The sequence below is a fragment of the Scaptodrosophila lebanonensis genome, unplaced genomic scaffold (genome assembly GCF_003285725.1).
Source record: "Scaptodrosophila lebanonensis strain 11010-0011.00,11010-0021.00 unplaced genomic scaffold, SlebRS2 tig00001410-arrow-pilon, whole genome shotgun sequence".
NCBI lineage: Eukaryota > Metazoa > Arthropoda > Insecta > Diptera > Drosophilidae > Scaptodrosophila > Scaptodrosophila lebanonensis.
The window spans coordinates 272,816-292,944 of NW_022060738.1; the positions used below are offsets into that span (position 1 = coordinate 272,816).

The window sequence follows — 20,129 nt, forward strand, 5'->3', positions numbered from 1 at the left end:
CTCCATTGAAGACACTGACGGTTCCCAAACTAGAGCTATGCGGCGCTGCACTTTTGGCACACCTGATGAGCGATCTGGCGAAAATGGAGCTATTCTCGCGCCAATTCTATTGTCATGGATCAGCAAAAAGCGTGGCGTCTATTTAGCAGCACCCAGAGGGCATGCACTTCGCTGAATCCTAGAGGAGCGTTACCTGGCGAGCTTATCGATTTTGAGCTTTGGTTTCATGGGCCAGAATTTCTGCGAAAAGGTTCATGGACCGGATCTACGCATATATATACAAATTTGTACATCGTATAAAATCAATTGGTCTCTCTGCCTTTGACATTCGAAATGGTACTCAGCTGTTGCTTAGAGTCGTCCAGAGATCGCATTTGTGGGATGATTTTAAGGCAGTGCAGTCAAGGCGGCAGGTATAGCCATCTAGCAACCTTGCTTCGCTTTCGCCGTTCCTGGTCAAGTCTGGACTTTTGCGCGTCGGTGGCCGTTTGGGGAACTCGCCGCTTAAATTCGAAGCTCGCCACCCCATCATACTGCCGAAGACACATCCAATTACGCGCTCGTTAATAACTCACTTTCATGAGAGAAATCTGCATGCAGTACATACCAATCTGACACAGTATTGGCCCGTGGGAGCCCGAAAAACTGTCGCAAATGTCATAAGTGAAATGCGTCAGCTGTTTTCGTGCTAAGCCCCGCCTCCTAGAGTACATAATGGCACATCTTCCAAAGGAGCGAGAAGATTGTTTCTCAGCGACGAGCATCAGCAATCAGTGCAGCAGTTTTGTCTGATCGACAACATAGAATGGACGTTCATTCCTCCGCGCTCCCCGCACTTTAGTGGATTGTATGAAGCGGCTGTGAAGACGGCAAAATACTTCTACCGCATCGTTGGATTATGTCAACTTAGTTTTGATGCGTTGCGCACTCTTGTATGCGCAATCTCGGCCATCATTAATTCCAGACCGTTGTTTCCAATTTCAGAAGATCCTGCAGACTTTGGTGCTCTAACGCATCATAAATTTTAACTTAATGTTTGAGTAGCATTGCTCTGCGCAGCATGAGTGTTTTTTAAAGTTGTTATCACACCACGCTTGTTTGTTTGTGCACACTCAGCTACTTTTCGTTTGTTCTTTGGTTTGATCATTTGCCTTCTGCATAGATTTAATTAGGCTGCTGCAATTTGTTACCATTTCGTTTTTGAAGAAGCAGTTACTATTTCGGCCTTAAAGAAGCCAGTTGCCTGGTTGCAGGATCGTCCAGTTGCGACAGCCGTCGATCTTTGTTCTGCTAGCGCCTGCGTCGCTGCCGAATATTTACTCTATTGTAGCTGCGCTGCCAACATTTGATAACTCAAATATTAGTTCAAGTTATTGAAGTTGTGTTTGCTTTGCGTCGATCAGCTGCGCTAACTAATAGAACAGTGCCGGACAAATATATTAGGCACATGTTTGAGTTTGTCCACAATTGTAGGCAGCTAACTCAAGGCGTGCCGGTCTAATACACTAGCCATTGTACCTGTCCATTAGTATATAAGCGTTAGACCTGATAATCGCCAGCTGTTATTAAATTTTAACTATACACCGCATTAAATAATAAAGAATCAAGATGCCTAGTAAAAGGTGCAAGCAAGTACAGAGCAGAGAACTAGACGAGTCTAGTTCTAGTAAAGCCGACTGCTTGCTAGAGTCGCATGATAATGTGGTTCGCGACATTGAACGCATTAAACGCTCTATTCAGAGTACCCCAGTCATCGGACCATTCGAGGTTGAAGAGGAAGAGCTCGACAACATAAATCCTTCTTTAGCTTCTAGAGCAGACTTTGAAAGTCTGTGCGTCACAGCAAAGGCATTGCTCATGAGAAGAGGTGAACGGGCAAAACTCCATAGGGATAGTCTAGCCAATTCCACAATGAGTGGACCATATCTGCCGAGATTTAGCGGAAACTATTCCGATTATAAAAACTTCATTGGACTTTTTGAGAGCTTGGTCGACGACGATCCATCTTTGTCCAATATTGAAAAGTTTAACCACCTGCTTTCATTCCTAGAAAGAGAAGCGCTGGGTACCGTGAAGGCCTATCAGGTAACCGAGGAGAATTATCATAAAGCGCTTGCAGCGCTTAAGCGCGTGTACGATAATAGTTGCCTTATCGTATTCGATAGCATTGCCAAACTTTTTGATTTGCCCAAGTTGCAAAGCGCGTCAGCTGTGTCGTTGCGTTCATAGATTGATAATGTTCGCGCCAGCTACGAGTTGTTGTTGTCGTTAGGCAATGATAAACAAATTTCAAACTTAATGCTCATACATTTGGTTATGAGCAAAGTTGACCACACTACACGTTCAAAGTGGGAGGAAAGCCTTGACTACAGCCGTCTTCCGTCTTGGAAAGATTAATAGACGTTATCAGCAGTTGTCCGTGAAGATTCGTCTTCTGCCCGTAGTCAAACAAGTTGTGCCAATTATGCAAAAAAAGGTAGTAAAGTTTCACTACCACTTGTTCAGCTACCACTGGCTCAGCTTCCAGTCGAATAAGCATTACGTACAGTCGTGTACCCAATTTTTAATACAACGAAAGTGTGCAAATCAGTTGGATGTAGAGTTTGCTCGAAACCACACCACACAATCCTGCATAAATATGCCACATAAAGAATATATAGTATATACTTTATGGGGTCGGAGATGCTTCCTTCTGCCTGTTACATTCTTTGCACAAAACTAATATACCCTTTTTACCCTACGGGTACATGGTATAACAAGAGAGAACGCTGCAGTCGAGTATGCCCGACAGTGAAATACTCTGTGCCCTGACAAACTTTCGTCACCGTATGCAAAGTTTGGTTTATGTAGCTTTTGAATTGTGGACAGTATTGACGAAATTCTGCAGCGAAGGAAGGGGTAGAAAATTCCAAAAAATACAATAAACTTGTCCTTTCTCGGACCTAGGAGAATCTGGAGACCATCTTTGGTTATTCCAGCTCTTATAGTTTCTGAGATCCTTGCAGACGGATAGACGGACGGACGGACGAACATGTCTAGATCGATTTCTATAGTCGTGCTGATTCAGAATATATATATACTTTATGGGGTCGAAGATGCTTCCTTCTGCCTATTGCATATTTTGCACAAACCTAATATACCCTTTTTACCCTACGGGTACAGGGTATACAAATAATGATTCAAATTGAATTGAGGCACAACTTTACCTCATCCGCCTGAGATGGTTAATAATAATTAGTTTCACAGGATTACAAGAAAATAATATTTTTTAAAAATACTCCTTAGTTATTAATAGCTTATGTACATACGAACCTGATAACGTTTCTTCATTAATCACGCTGGGCTTGCATCCACTTCTACCTCCTTCCCGGCACTCTCCACTGAGATCGCTTTCACTGTTCAAACTATCATACTCTTCTGACTCTGATTTTAAGACTTTTGGGGGACGTTGGTGTCTTTCTTCAGAGCTCCTTTTATTTAACTCACTAGATGCTACACTTCCAACATTTCTAGGATGAGGATTTGAGCAAATGCCACCACTCGAGCTGCACAGACTGCCATCTCCTCCACAGTGTGGGTCAAATTTTGATTGGTTCCCTTTACGGCTTAGGGAAATGTTTCCAGATTGGCTTTGATGATCTGGCAAATTAAACGTAGCATAAGGATAAATATCTTCGGAAAATTCTGGTATACGATCACGTTCAGCAACCGATTCCAGTGGATATTGCTGGCAAGATTTGTGTACAGTACCATAGAAATGCTCACTATGTTGAATATCCTTTCCTTCTGCACCATAGAGGGTTATTGATGGATCAGTGCTTCGTGAGAATATATTTCGTGGATCTAAAAAATATAATTGTAAATATATTTTCTTGTGCACCTAAAAGATCAATTTACAATTCTTGAAGCAAATTAAAGCACCAATAAGGGCTAGAATTGTTCCAAAAATTGACGTTACTATTAAAGCGATAAGGTGTGCGTCTTTTAAAACAGATTCAGATTTTGGTGTATCATTTCTATCTAGGCCTCCAGGTAACCCCATCAAATTTAAGGTTTCGAGGAAAAACTGTTTAGATGCTGATCCTGCGTTGTTATGGGCCGTAATTCGCAAATTATATGCTGTATGCGGTTCGAGGTCTCCAATATTATAACGAGTCTAAAATTGTTTGAAACTGCTTTTAAAAAGTATATTAAAATAAATATTTCTATGCTAACGTTTAATTCAATTCTATTTGAAACTATTATCCAATCGTCTGTAGATCCATACAGCTTGAATTCGATACTAAAATGTGTGATCGGACATCCACCATCCTGCCAAGAAGATAGCTCCAATAAAGCTGATGTTACATTGGGGCGGATAAAACTATTGTTATACGGTGCAACAGGAATATTTCCTAAAAAATAATCAATTTCATTAAGGTCGATTAGGAGTGCTCCAAATATTTACCTTTTGTTTTTGTTGTAACGATTGAACTAGTTTCACTTGTGCCTATCTTATTAAATGTGTTGATTGTTAGTTGGTATTGAGTGCCACACCTCAGGTTTTCTAAAACAAAAGAATTTACGCGTCTATCTATTTGAATCTCCTTCCATACGCTGCTTTCGTGTCTGTAATTTAGTGTAAATCCTTTTAAAGGTGAACCGCCCATATCCTCAACCCTCCATTGAATAGACACGGAATTGGTCGAAGTACTTGTAACTGAAGCTATAGGAGATGAAGGTGGAACTAAAATAAGATGACAATTTATTATTTTTCATTAATTATTTAAACTTTATAAGGTTTCTACAATATAATTCGGATTAAGGTTTAATTTGCTTGAAGGTACAATTTTGCTATAGCAGGGTCGACGTTTCATCACAAGATATTTATCACCTGAGCTCTGTCCACAGCTCTTGTTGTTGCTTCGCACACGAATAGACTTATCCCGGTTTAAGCGGATGTTATTACAAATGCACACAAACAAATGTCTCTATGTGTTGATCATTATACCTTGTACCCAAAGGGTAATATGGTGGGAGTGTATGTAGCACACAGAAGGAGGCGTAGCAGACCCCACAGAGTACGTGTCTACACAGTGCAGAAATGAGTACATGTTTGCAACCATTGAGTGTTGGACCGCCGAAAAAAGTTATTAGCAAATCACATGAATCCAAATTTTTTATTTTTATTCTCTCAATATATCTTATCAAATCCATGTACACAACAAAACATAATCATGTAATTCTTAACGTTGAAATATTTAACACAAATAGTATGCACTTAATTGAGCAATGATCAATTTTGATACTTTCGAACAATGCTTATCAGAATCCATTGAAAATGGTTATGGAAATATGAAAAAAAGGCTATTTAGAAATTTTAAAAATTTCAAAAAAAAAAGAAAGACTCTTATCGCTACTTCACTAAGGTGACAAGGAATAATATCTTAGTTGGTATCCTAGACATGGGCAGAAAGAGGGTCTGATCCTCCGCCACATGTGGTTATGGGTGGAAACGAGCTGCAAAATCGTTTTCTGGCGGACCTCTGCCATAATGTGAGGGGTAAGGCCTTCGCTTGCCATCGGTTGAGGCCTATAAAAAGGTGATTGCATCCCTTGGAGAAGGTGATTGCATCCCTGGGAGAAGTCTACCAAGGAGCCAAGATTATAGGAGGAAGATCGATTCTATATGGGGCAGCACTGACAGCAACAGACGGGGTGAGTTACTTAAGATTAGATTAAGTCATTTGAATTATAGTTTTAAGTCATTTGAATTATTGATTTAAGTTTTTGTAAACAATAATTGCAAGTACGCTCATTTTAAGGTCACAGCTGTAAATTAGTTCTCTCTCGCTATTGACATAAAGTCCCCAAATTTGTTATTCGTATGCTAGCAATAAACACTTATAAATTGGAAGCCGATTAGTGCAGTTCGTTCGCATTCTTTCTTTTGCTGCGTTTCAGTGCAAGTCAATGCTAAATTGTGTATGAGTCTATAATCGACTTATATACATGCATTTTGTTTGGACCGTCGCGACGAGGACCATTTGTTCTTTTGCTTGATCTGAGCGATCATTTTGGCGCCCCCGGGTGGACTTATCGTTGACGGTGCTGCCATCTGGTTGTGTTCTGGATATTGGGTTTGGACTCTCTAACAGCCAATTGGCGATGCATTGCAGAAACACTCAGGGAAGTTATACACAGGTAACTAGTGCAAATTAAATAGTGGCCAAATCTGTATGATTGGACTTGGCACATACATATGTAAATCCATATGTTAATTGTCTATAAAGGCACACATGTATGTGAGTGTATGCGTTCAATGCTGTCGCATGACTGGGCCGCAATTTAAACGTTGGCATTCGATTTGTTGTTACCATATACCATATATGTATGTGCATGGAGTAAACCCTTTGAATAAATAAAATTGAATACATATTTGTGGGTACATGAGAGCATAATTTCATTTGGTCGAACATACAAGCATATATGCAATTTAACCACATACATACATAAACTTATATATTTGCCAACATACATACATAAATATATAGATACTTGTGTATACATAAGTTAAACCGTTGCGCCTGCGCTTTCTTCAATAGTATACAGTGTATACATTTTTATACTCTGTACATAAAATATACAAGAGTATATTAGGTTTGCGGGAGCTGAAAATGTAACAGGCAGAAGGAGGCGTGGCAAACCCCACAAAGTATATATATTCTTCATCAGCATGACGAGACGAGTCGATCTAGCCCTGTCTGTCTGTGTGTCTGTCCGTCTGTCCGTATGAACACCTGGATCTCAGAGATAGAGACACCAAATTTTGCACAAAGATGCCTTATGTGTGTACGCTGTGCAAGTTTGTTTTATTTTTTTTCTCCGAATTTTCAATGCCTGCGTGAAATCCACTCTACTGTATGGGTCATGAGGCGAGGCTACAACAACAACCTGTAGCTATATCGGTGCTAGGCTGTTGTCTGTCTGTCTATCTGTCTAATTGCTATTTCTGAAATTTCATGATTAATTTTTTCTGTCAACCACCAAAGAGGCAATGATTCTATTGTCTTATGTAGTGTGGGTGTGTTGGATGGACAAGTCAAAGAACGGACTGTATGCTGGTCGTATCCCAGAGAATCCACTCCGACAAGTTCCCAACAATTTCAACATGCACGAGGACCCGATTATAGAGCAAAGGTCTTGGTCCATTATATCGCTTTGCGCACCAAGTGCAGCCATTTCGGTATTATGTACCAATATTCTAAGTTCTTTACATATTACATAGTTTTGCGTGCAAACGTTAGGGCTGTTTGGTCCTCCGTTTTGTCGCATAACAAGGAAGGAAGCGGCCCTGTTCATAACATAAATATGGCGTCAAGTGACTGATGCCAATTATCCAAAGGGCGCTAGCTGCACTAAAACGAGTTTATGACAATAGTTGCCTAATTGTTTTCGACAGCGTTTCCAAGCTGTTCGACTTGCCCAAAATGCAAAGTCCTTCGGCTTCATCTTTGCGCTCCTTAATAGATAATGTAAGGGCAATTTATGGATCGCTGATGTTTTTGAGTGATGAGAAGCAAATAGCAAACGCCATACTCATACATTTGGTTATGGGTAAAGTAGACTCCATCAATAGATTCAAATGGGAGGGAGGGGCACCTCGACTACAGTCAACTTCCATCTTGGGTAGAATGCGAAACCACTATTAATAAACGCTACCAGCATCTATCTGCAGCCTGGCCGGCCTAAGAAGCCAAATTCATATGGGTCAAAAAGGAATGGTAAAACGGCGTTGGCAGTAGCACAGCCAAGTCAACCATTGACCCTTGTCAGTCGAATGACCACTACATACAAGCATGTCCTCAATTCTCAGCGATTACTAGAGACGAGCTTTTCAAATTTGTAAAAAGGGTCCAGTTGTGCATTAACTGTTTGCGAAAAGGTCATACGACTGCAAGTCTGGTTGTTGAAGAGTCTGTTCGAAGCCGCATCACATGATCTTGCACATGCAGGAGAACCACGTCGAGACAGTGACTACCCAAGTAATTTTGGCGACAGCAATTGTCAAGATAATGGACCAGTCAGGGTCCTATCAATTAGCTAGGGCACTTTTAGACTCTGGTTCGCAGGTCAATTTTATGACCGAGGACTTGCCCAGAGTTCTAAAGCTTAAGACATTTGTTTATTAGGCATAGGCAAACAAAAGTCTTAAGTACGTCATATCGTTCAAACTTCTATAGCTTCTTGAATTGACAAATTTGAACTGACGGCAGACTTTGCAATATTGAATAACATTTCTTCGTACCAGCCTGAGAAACTGGTAGTAGACGTTGACGTGCCTAACGGCTGTGAATTGGAAGATCCGCAATTCCATCGGCCGCAACGCATAAATCTGCTACTTGGAGCAGATGCATTTTTTTTATTTGTTACGAGAAGGGCAAATAAAAGGTACCAGAGACTCACCGGCTTCGCAATCTACGGCATTTGGCTGGATTGTAGCTGGCCGTTGCCGTTCTGCGGGGTCAACTGAGCTGCCGTCAACATCGCTCGTGAGCTTAAATCAAAGCTCTTTGTCAAATCCAGATAGTCAGGAATTAGATGGTCTCATCCGTAAATCATCAGAGTTTGTACACCCAGAACAAGTGTTAATCGGTTAATCGTTTACCCTCGGGCAGGCTGACTTTATCGTTGCCATTCAAATCCAGCCCTAAAGGACTCAGAAATTCATATGAGACAGCCCTAAGGTGGTTCTTGGCTTTGGAAAGGAGAATGGCAAAACAGCCTGACACACAATCTATGTACATCACCTTCATGAAGGAATACATTTCGTTGGGCCATATGAGTGCCATTTAGAACAGTGTACCGAGAGAGCCGCATTATTTTATACCGTACCAATGCGTACTAAGACCACAAAGCACATCAACCAAGTTGAGAGTTATTTTTGACGCGTCGAGCAAGACGTCGTCACCATTGTCTTTAAATGACATTCTGATGGTTGGCCTAACCATACAGTCATGTATTTGCGTTGTCGGCGGACATTGCAAAAATGTACCGGCAGGTCGAAATCAATGAATCGCATCGCAATTTCCAGCTTATTTTTTGGAGAAGCAACTCCACTGAACCACTCCAATTGTATCATTTAAATTCGGTAACATACGGTACTGCTTCGGCACCTTTTCTGGCAATTCGTTGCTTAAAGTACCTGAGTGAGCTTCATGCAATTTCGCATCCTTTGGCATCAAAGTCGCTTGCCAGCGATTTCTACGTAGATGATGTAGTATCTGGAGCAGATACAGTGGAAGAATTGCGAATGCTAAGAAATGAGCCAGTTTCAGTGCTTGAATAGTTCGGTTTCACTCTAACGAAATGGACATCAAATTGTGAAACATTTAGAGCGTCGCCTTCTGACGAAATGGTGATCGGCCATCAGGAGGAAACGAAGACGTTGGGGCTTATTTGGATATCGAACATGTCGGTAGACATAGCCCCCACCATTTCATTTCATGAAATTGAGGCGATACGCATTCGCCGATATGTCGGCGTCAGCAAAGGCACAAAATGCCAGGTTCATGGCTTTGCTGACGCATCGGCAAGGGCTTATTGGTGCTGCATTTACCTCCGAATTGAGTGAGAGCATAAATGTGAATTTTCTGACTACAAAGTCGAAGGTAGCGCCTCTGAAAACAAAGTCGGTGCCACGCTTAGAATTGTGCGCAGCACACTTGCTCGCAAATTTGTGGGAGAAAGTTCGGCATCTTCTCCATGTGCCTATTGACCAAATCGTGTTTTGGTCTGATTTAGAGGTTGTCCTGCATTGGTTGCAAACTCATCCTTCACATTTGAATGCATTTGTCGCCAATAGAGTTGCTAACATACAGGAATTGACATCAGACGCCCCTTGGCACCATGTACGGACTGCAGAAAATCCAGCTGACTTAGCTTCGCGTGGTTGTACCTTTGCAGAATTGATTGATTCAGATGGGTTTGGTGGCCAACTAATTCTCACATTAAGTTCACCAAAGAGCAATCAGTGCTGGAGAAGCGGAAGAATGCGACGGTTCTCATCGCGGCCGATAATGCTTCAAATCCAATTTTGGATTTAATTGAAAGGTCGTCGTCGTATTTGAAAATTCTCCGCGTAGTGTCGTACATGTTCCGATTTTTAAACGGAAAGGGGTCAGGACATAAATAACTTCTACCAACTTCGGCTGAATTGCACTTCGCCTTTTTGACCATTGAGCACGTAGTTCAGCATACGGCCTTTGCAGCCAAAATAGTCAAATTGGACAAGTCGCAACCGTCGTACCAGAAGCTTAATCCATTTATGATGCTGGTACGAGTTGGCGGCCGTCTACTCAAAGCGCCGTTGCCCCACATTGCGACTTCCCCATTACTCATGCCAAAAGGATGGCGATTTGCCAATTGCCATGTAGGCTCACGACCGCTCTTGGCTATTCTTTGCCAGAATACATACTTGGGTGGTAAACGCTAGGCAAGCCTGCAAAGCAGTGGTTCGGCAGTGTGTGCATTGTTTTCGATACAAGCCAATACTAGCTAACCAAATAATGGGAAATTTACCCGTGATCGGATACATGGATGTAGGCCGTTTGAAGTCAGCGGACTGGTCTTTTGTGGTCCAATTCCTGTCACGCTGGGAATACGTCGCAGAGTGCCAGTTAAAATGTACGTTGCCGTCTTTGTGTGTTTTACGTCTAAAGCTGTCCACATTGATATTGTTTCCGACTTGACTGCTAATTCCTTTATTATGTGTCTCTCCAGGTTTGTGGGTCGCCCTGGAGCAGTCAGTCGAATCTACTGCGACAATGCCACCAACTTTGTGGTTGCAGTGCGCTTGCTGGAGGAGTTCCGGGCCAGTTTTATCAGCAACCAGGATGTAATGACGTCGGATGCTGCCACCAAGGGAATAACTTTCGAGTTTATTCCCCCTCGAGCGCCGCATTTCGGCGACCTATGGGAAGCGACCGTAAAGTCGGCATAGGGACTCCTCCTCAAGGCAATAGGAAGCGCTAAGCTGCAGCAGGACGAGCTGGCAACCGTCCTTGTATAGGTGGACGCCACCCTCAATTCGCGGCCAATCGTGGTGGACGGAGCAGCGCCAAAAGTGGGCAATAGATCGGCCAAATCTGGAGACCGGAGCAGTCGTGCTCGTCCACGAGGACAACGCGCCGTCTTAGCAGTGGTTGCTGGGAATCGTCCAAGAGACGATAAAAGGCGCAGGACGAAGGCGGGAGAGGGCAACTCATCGCTTGGCGCCTCTGCCTTTTCTTGAAGCGAATTGCTTCAACGCCTCCGATGTTTAGTCATTTCATAGATTTAAGTTTGTTGAAAAACATTTGAATTATAGATTAAGTCATTTGAATTATAGATATAAGTTTTTGTAAGCAATAATTGTAAGTACGTTCATTTTAAGGTCACAGCTGTAAATTAGTTCTCTCTCGCTATTAACATAAGGTCCCCAAATTTGTTATTCGTATGCTAAGCCTTGCATGGCTAGCAATAAAAACTTAAAAATTGGAAGTCAATTAGTGCAGTTCGTTCGCATTCTTTCTTTTGCTGCGTTGCAATGCAAGTCAATGCAAAATTATGTATAAGTCTATAATCGACTTATATACATACATATTGTTTGGACTGTCGCGACGAGGGACCATTTGTTCTTTTGCTTGATCTGAGCGAAGATAACCGATACCTGGTTCAAGACCTTTCAGACAGAAATCCGCCCTAAAGACCCAGACACCGTTTAGTTTACCTTAACACTCATAGATAGGTTTACCACATCTTGCGAAACCGCCACACTCAAATCATGCCCCGTCGGCAAGCCGAGGGGAAAACTCAAGCCTCCCTGATGGATGAGGAGTAAAGAAAAAGGTCCAGGACACTCTTCAATGCAGCCAGTTGGGATCTGGAGGGAAATAACACTGGCTTGAATACAAAAACAGCCTTTCAGAATACAAGAAAATACTCAGGCAGACAAAGCGATAATCCTGGCAGAAGTTCTGGCTGGATATCGAAAGCTCTTCTGACGCACTTGCTGCGAAAGGTATTTTCGAACCCCCAGTGCACCGGCCAGCAGCCAAGCACTAGTCCATTCCAAGTAACTCTTGAAGTACTCTCCCAGTAAAATCATCCACACCGGAAGTCTGGCTCACCTCTAAGGTGGTCTTCATACCCAAGGTGGGCAAAGCCTCCTACACAAGCCCTAAAGATTTTCGACCTATAAGTCTCTTGTCCTTCCTACTAAAGACTGCTAGGTCTCTACCTCAGAAGCATAGTCCCTGTATTTCGCTCAGTGCGTCAAACAATGCAGCGCATGCGAAATACCAACGTACAAAATCAATGTCCAAGCATTCATGAACCAACAGCGGCAATAATGCAGCATAAGCGAAATACGGGCAAAGTATATCAATTAGCCAACTGTATGTCGCTCAGCGTATCGACAAATTATGAATTAACAATAATTGCAATCAAAGCGCAACAAAAACGCAGTGTCAACAACATGCATAAGCAGCCAACAGTGGGTCAGTCAAACAGCAATGTGACCCGGAACAACAAATCAAACCAGGTCGAATTAAGCAGTTCAATGAAGTAGACAAATAAGCATATTCGTAAGAAATTATTTCAATAAGTAGACACCTAAGAATAATTGTAAGAAATTCATTACTATATAAACCACAGTGCGCGACTTTCATTACGATAAGTGCTTAACGTGCTCATCAAGGTGAATTCCACAGCCTGGTCAACTTTGCTCAACCAAGACTATAGGTCTTTCTACAACCAGCGTCCAACCGCATCCCGTTTATTGCAGTGTAGGAGCGAGCATCCTGCAGCAACAACGCCCAACAAGTGAGTACACAACCGAGCGGACGAAGGTGCCGCTTTTTCAGGACAAAGGGTCATTCAACTCACACCGCTAAACTCGTCAAGCAAAAAGTGTTGCAATTCGCTACCAGTCCTCTAGGGACGTCCCCCGCGAATAAACAGTCCCGCATATAGCATAGAAACGGCACCCCTTGATGTTATCTCAAATATTTATAAACCTCTCAGCATCAACAAATATACTCTTGCAGCTTTCTTAAATTCAGAATGTACTTTTAATAAAAAATACAGAAGGTGCTTTTAATAACGAGTATCTAAACATGAACTTTTAAAACATCTCTTAACGGAACGATCCATCAGGGCTATGCTTCGACCGTCCACGGTATCCACATATGTGGGTAGCGGAACCCCTCAAGGATGTGTCCTCACACCCCTCCCAAGGAACGTGGAGGTACAAGTAAATACAATGCTACTATTCTTAGAAGGCTTGGGGGTTGCCGTGTTGTTGCTTACGCAGATACGCCATCTGCCGTATCATTTTCGGGAAAATTCCCTCAGGCTCTGTGCGAGTGCATGACTGAGGCGACGACGCGAGACCTCTTGCCGTTTATCACAGTAAAACTGAGCTGGTATTCTTTACAAGGAAGTACAACCCCCGGGGTACCGTTATCGTTCAGCAACTCAGCAAAGTATCTAGGCCTGATACTGGACATGAAGCTGGACTCGAACTTAAATATTGAAGACCGGGCGAGAAAAGCCACAATCGCGATCTACTCTTGTAGACAATCCATCGAACGAAAATAGGGTATGGCCTCCCATGTAGTCCTCTGGATGTACACAGCAATAATTCGTCCAATTTTCTCTATGTGATCTCTATGTGGTGGCCGACATTCACCAAAAAACATCCCTTCAGATACTAAATAAAGTTCAACGGCTATCTGAACTTACTATTTCGGGGAAGAACAGATATGTACATGAATTTTACAAGAGTATATTAGGTTTTCGGATGATGAAAAATGTAACAGGCAGAAGGATGCGTGGAAGATCCCGCAAAGTAAATATATTCTTGATCAGCAAGCATGACAAGACAAGTCGATCCAGCCCTGTCTGTCCATATGTACACCTGATTCTCAGAGACTATAAGAGCTAGAGACACCAAATTTAGCAATAAGATGCTCTATGTGTATACGCTGTGCAAGTTTGTTTTATTTCCTTGATTTTCGCCCACTACTTTCCCCCTATGGTGGTTTCCTGATTTTCCATTTGTATAATCACCTATATCTCGGATACTATAAGACCTACGGATACAACATTTTAGTTCCAGATGCCTTTATGTGGAAACGCAGCCTCAGCCCTATGTTATGACTTGTGAGCGGAATGAGTTATTCTCCGCGACATTACGCATCTCCTTGTAGCAGCTATTTTTACTTCTGGTGACCGCTCAGAAAGTATGCTACAGTTTTATTAGTATACTACAATTTTACAGATAGAACAATCTGGAGACGCCAAACCCAAAAAACTGTCACTGATAAACAAAGTGACTGTTTATAGGTCCTGCATCGCTCCCTCTTGGCGATATGGCTTACAAGTTTATGGAATCGCTGCAAAAGCACACCTGCAGAAAATCCGGGTACTGCAAGCGAAAACCCTTCGCCTCCTAACAGGTGCCCCCTGGTACTTGAAAACGGCACACATAGAAAGGGATCTAGGGGTGCAAAAAGTTGGAGACGTGCCAAATAAGCAGGCTGCGCAATACATAGAGCGTCTGCGAACCCATGTTAACGTATTAGCAAGGCGCCTGCTGAAACGGCGACGAAAAGGAAGAAGAGTAGTAGAAGGAGGCTGAAGAGATCACACCCTGCTGATCTTCCCAATAGATTTATTTAATATAAGAATAAATAATTAATAATTAAATGAAATAAATAATTAAATAAGACTAAACTCCTAGTTCAAGCTGTATTTGTATATTTCGATAAGTTTAATTTAAGTTGTTGTAAATAATAACAGTAAAATTAAAGTTTTATCAAAATAAAAAAAATAAATAAAAAATAAAAAAAAGGAGACGCCAAACCGGCGTCCTGTCAAATACTTTAATAATAATGACTTAGATATTCTCAATTAGCTTACACAAATCTGTAATTAAAATGTTCAAATACTTGATGGTTGTTATACTGGAAGTTGTAAAAAGCAAAGAAAATTAAATAAAAGTATAATTTTAAAAAGAACCTTGTTCCATATCTATAATTGTCGCGGTAGTTTATAAGAAGTGGCAATATAAATAAATAATTGAGCAAAATGAAAGTATAACATCCCACAAATCCTGTAACTGTTAAAGTGAAGGAAAATATATCTATATAGTATTTTTAAATATTCAGTATTTAAGAAAGAAATATAAATATAGATAATATATATCGTAAATATACTTGTATATATATCTATATATATAATACAGTTTGTCCTGACTGACTGACTGACTGATTGGTGATCAACGCACAGCCCAAACGGTAAAAACTAGGAAGCTGAAATTTGGGCTGAAGTTGGACTCAAGTATCCTTTCATAGTGTAGGCTGGCGATAAGAAGGGATTTTGGAAAATTCGAGCTCCAAAGGGGGAAATCGAGCTCCAAGGTTTGTATGAAAAATCTACAATTTACATCTGATTAACTTCAAACTTAGTTTGTATACTCCCAAAAGAATTCCAAGAAAAACTGCATACTTGGTTTTTTCAAAAATTTCTTGAGGCCTGAAATATGGGAGTTTTCTTGTAAAAAAAATGTTGGGGCACAAAAGAAAACCGCGTCAACAGCCCAAACGGTTAAAGCTAGGAAGCTGAAATTTGGGCTCAAGTATCCTATCACAGTGTAGGTACGCACTAAGAAGGGATTTTGGAAAATTGGATGGGGGGAAAATGAGCTCCAAAGTTTGTTTGAAAAATCTTCAGTTTTCCACCAATCAACTTTAAATTTGATTTTTATAATCTATAAAGAATACAAGCAAAACTGCATACTCGGATTGGTGGTGGAGAAGGAATTATTGGGGTTTTAATATTTATTCACCTTGAAATGAAAAGTTTGTGTTATACATTTTTTCCGATCGATTTCAAATTTGGGGACTGTAATCTACGTAACTAAATCTACAACTTTGCGTTCAAGGATATTCAAAATATGCATTTTACAAATGCAGGCAGAACAAACAATACAAAATATCAAACAGTTGGGGACAACTGAGCATACATACACACACATTCAAGCAGCTGTTCGTGTAGTTGCGTTCAAATGATTGAAATAGCCAAAGCAAAATGTGAGACACTAATGTGTGAATATACACACATACATATGTACACATCTATGTACATGTACACATTTACTATATCTACATGGACACATCTATGTATGTATGTATGTTCATTCGTCTTGCACTGACTGAGCAAGAAATGTTAATTAATTACAAATTATTTAACATTTTTAAAAGTAATTTTTTCTTTGTTTAGTACATTTGGCATTAGGGTTTTCGTGTCTATGTGAGCGGTTCTCTACGTACGGTTGAAAAAGTAAAGAGAAACATGCATGCATATGTACATACATATGCATGCATGTATGCCTGTGTACGTACATATATAGCATGTATGTACGTTCGTATGTATGTATGTATGTATACATTCGACAATCGATCACTGTTGTTTGATTGTAATAAATAATGTTCTATGGTTATTAAAACGAAAAACAACAACAACTGCGTGTTATTGGCTCGCACTTCTTCTTTCGTGTTGATCATTTACGCCTGTTAATTTCAATGGTAAAATGGCAAAAGCGATAGTAAAGCAGAAACCGCGTTGCGGGCAGATGTACATATGTATGTTTGTATATGATTTGTTCTAATTGATCTCAATAAATTATAAGATGTTATTATTTAAATTTTCTGTTATTTGCATTCGATGGAATTATTGATTGTATCGATGGATTCAACTATCGATAGTTTTGATGCTCTAGCACATAGAGCATCCGACACATGCCCATCTCTAGCATCTCAGCTGATCGCATATTTACAGCGACTTACCGTTTTAGTGTTAGATAACAACGCTACAAATGTATTCTGAACAAATCTAAGAGTCATTTGCCGTTAAGCCTATTTTGTAAGTTTATTCATGCGATTTACAAAAGCAGAAACACACCTTTTACATTCACAACAATCATATTTGGAATTGAAGACACAAATTAGTGTTGAATTAAAAAATGTAATACATACTTATATATGTATGTACTTGTATGTATGTATATAGGCGGATATATATATATGGGATATATAATGAGGTTGACGGCGCCGAGCAAGGCGGTACTTCTAGAAATTAAGGCTCTAACCTACGTTTGGGCGGACACACGAACTTATATGGACTATATATATATATATATATATATATATAAGTTGCTGCCATAACGAAATTATTTGAAAAAAATTGTTTGAAGCACTTTGCAGCACCTCTGTAAATCTGTCATATCTCCGGCTCAACATGGTTTCATAAAGAGACGGTCTACTACGACTAATTTCCTGGAATTTACTTCCTTGGTAAATGAAGCATTTACTCTAAAAATGCAGACTGATGCCGTTTGCACGGACTTCAGTAAAGCATTTGACTCTGTGAACCATGATCTTCTGCTCTTTACGCTAAGTCGTGTAGGATTTCCTACCGCTTTTTTGTGTTGGATCTCGTCTTATCTAAAAGACAGATCCCAACGGATCTTGCTTAGGTCGCACATTTCTAAGCCTGTGTTTGCACTTACTTTTTACATTATTTATGAATGACCTCCCCGTTACCTTGTCACACTCTCATATTCTTATGTGTGCTGATGATGTGAAACTTATTCTGACTTACAAAGACCCTTCTCATTTTCATCGCCTGCAGGATGATCTGAACTGCATGCAATCTTTGTGCTTAGCTAACCACTTGTACATCAATTGCTCTAAATGTAAGTTCATGACATTTCACCGAACCTTGCCTCATTTAGGGACGTATACGATTGACAATATGCCATTGCAACGTATATCGACTGTTGAAGACCTTGGGGTTCTCTTCTAACATATCCAGAATGGTTAAAAAGGACAAGGGATTACTTGGATTCATTAAACGTTGGTCCAAGGAATTTAATGACCCTCATACCACTAAGCTTCTTTACACTGCTCTAGTACGCCCCGTGCTTGAATACTGCTCATGCGTTTGGTCTCCGCAGTATAGAAAGCATCAGGAAAGTATTAAGTCTGTTCGGAAGCAATTCCTTCTTTTTGCTCTACGTGGTTTAAGCTGGGATTCTAATCTCCGCTTGCCATCGTACTCTAATAGACTGATGCTTCCTTAGTAAATCGTAGGACGGTTCTTGAAGTAGTTTTTCTCCACAAGTTGGTTATCGGTTAGGTTGACTCCTCTGCCGTCTTAGGTCGCCTTAATTGTTCAGTTCCTTGTAGACCAACAAGGAATTATTTGCCATTCATATTGGCAAGATGCACAACTGATTACACTTTGCACAATCGTTTTCGGGTCATGTGCAGACATTATAATGATCTTTCACATTTACTTTCAACAGGACTCTCTCGCTCTTCTATCAAAATTATTCTTTATAATTATCTTCGTGGAAATCTCTGACCACTTACTGCTGTGGGGCATAGCTTGCCGGACTGGCATTTAAAATTTCCCCCACCGGGTTGGGGTTAAATCAATATGTATGACACCCAACTGAATTGGGACGACATTAAGAGAAACCTTACACGTACGTCGGGCTAACGTCGGGTGTACCGACATTAAAATAATCTGTACATATGTGTAGAATAATCACAGAAATTTAAAAAATTACGAAAATTAAAAAAAAAAATTGATAAATTTTATCTCTCTCGAAGTCACGTAAAGGGTGTAATTTTGTACATTTACATAGCAATTGCATCTTTGTGAGTGTATGCATGTCTATGCGCGTCTATTCATGTCTGTCTGAGCATGTTTGCAGTCAATCACAGCACCATCAACAACAGCTGCTGGCAGCGCTTTGTCAGCGATTATATTTATGGCTATAACTTCCTGTCAAATTACCAGCGGGTTCCATCAAATATAAGTGGAACCTGGCGTTATCATTAAAACAGCTTTTACAGTTGAAGGAGGCCATTACGAATACGTAATAATGCCGTTCGGGCTGAAAAATGCCCCTGCGACTTTCCAACGCGTGATGGACAACATCCTTAGCGATTTTGTAGGCAATACTTGTCTAGTCTACCTAGTCGCTGTTGTTGTTTTTTCAAAAACACATATCGATATTTCAGAATGTTTTTAAACGCCTAGAATAATACATCGAGACTTGAACAGAAAATTTATACTCACTACAGACGCGAGTAACTTTGCTTTGCAAGGTAACAATGGGAGTGACAAACATGTATACTTCGCAAGTTCGAAATAAATTATTCCACTATCGAAAAGTAGCTATTAGCAATAGTCTGGGCCGTAGCCACACAGGCCACACTTTTATGGTAAATGTTTCACTATTTTAACAGACCATAAGCCATTAACATGGCTCATGAGTCCAAAAGAACCCAACACCAAATTGGTAAGGTGGAGGCTGAAATTGGAAGAATATTCGTATGATAATCACTACTAAAAAGGCAAGTGGAATACTAATGCGGACGCGATAAGTCGCATAACCCTAGAAACAAATGCATTCAGTACAAATTAAATCGCTGCAACCAGCGGAAGTTCCATATATTTAACCCAAAAAAACTTAAACGAAAATATACCCATATCTGAAAAAACACATTTACAAATTGTACTAGAAGAGAACCCGGTCACACAGTTAATATCAGTGGTCCCTCCTATACCTTTCTTCAGAATTGACCTATCATGATGAAACATACGGACATATAAGCAGTAGCTGGATGTAACTACCAAAATTGATTTCGAAATTCCAAGAATTTAAAAAAAACTCAATAAGCGGTGGACTGGGAGGGTGGGGGTGTGTATCAAAATAAAAAAAATAAACTTGACCTGCCTAGGACTTATGGGTACCTGGATACCAAGTTTGGTAATTCTAGCCATTATACCTTCTGAGATCCTTGCGCTCTTCCAGACAGATGGACGGACAGACGCACATGGCTATATCGACTCCGCTTGTCACCCTGATCAAAAATATATATACTTTGTATGGCACGCCTCCTTCTGTCTGTTACATACATTCGCACAAAACTAGTATACCCTTTCACCCATTGAGTACAGGGTATAAAAATGTGAATACTAGGCATTTTAAAGAGTTCAAGCAAACTGGATCTTGTGTTGACTTTTCAAAA

General features: G+C 40.6%; 1 protein-coding gene across 1 annotated transcript in view; it reads right to left on the minus strand.

Moving 5' to 3' along the window:
• LOC115630731 (Down syndrome cell adhesion molecule-like protein Dscam2) overlaps window positions 1-20,129 on the minus strand; it is a 307,894-nt gene that overhangs the window by 57,333 nt on the left and 230,432 nt on the right. Inside the window, exons 21-24 of the mRNA XM_030527385.1 lie at window positions 4,448-4,726; window positions 4,216-4,394; window positions 3,898-4,156; window positions 3,313-3,843 (exon numbers count right to left, since the gene is read on the minus strand). Coding sequence (XP_030383245.1) covers window positions 3,313-3,843; window positions 3,898-4,156; window positions 4,216-4,394; window positions 4,448-4,726 — 1,248 coding nt within the window. The remainder of the gene's footprint in view (window positions 1-3,312; window positions 3,844-3,897; window positions 4,157-4,215; window positions 4,395-4,447; window positions 4,727-20,129) is intronic.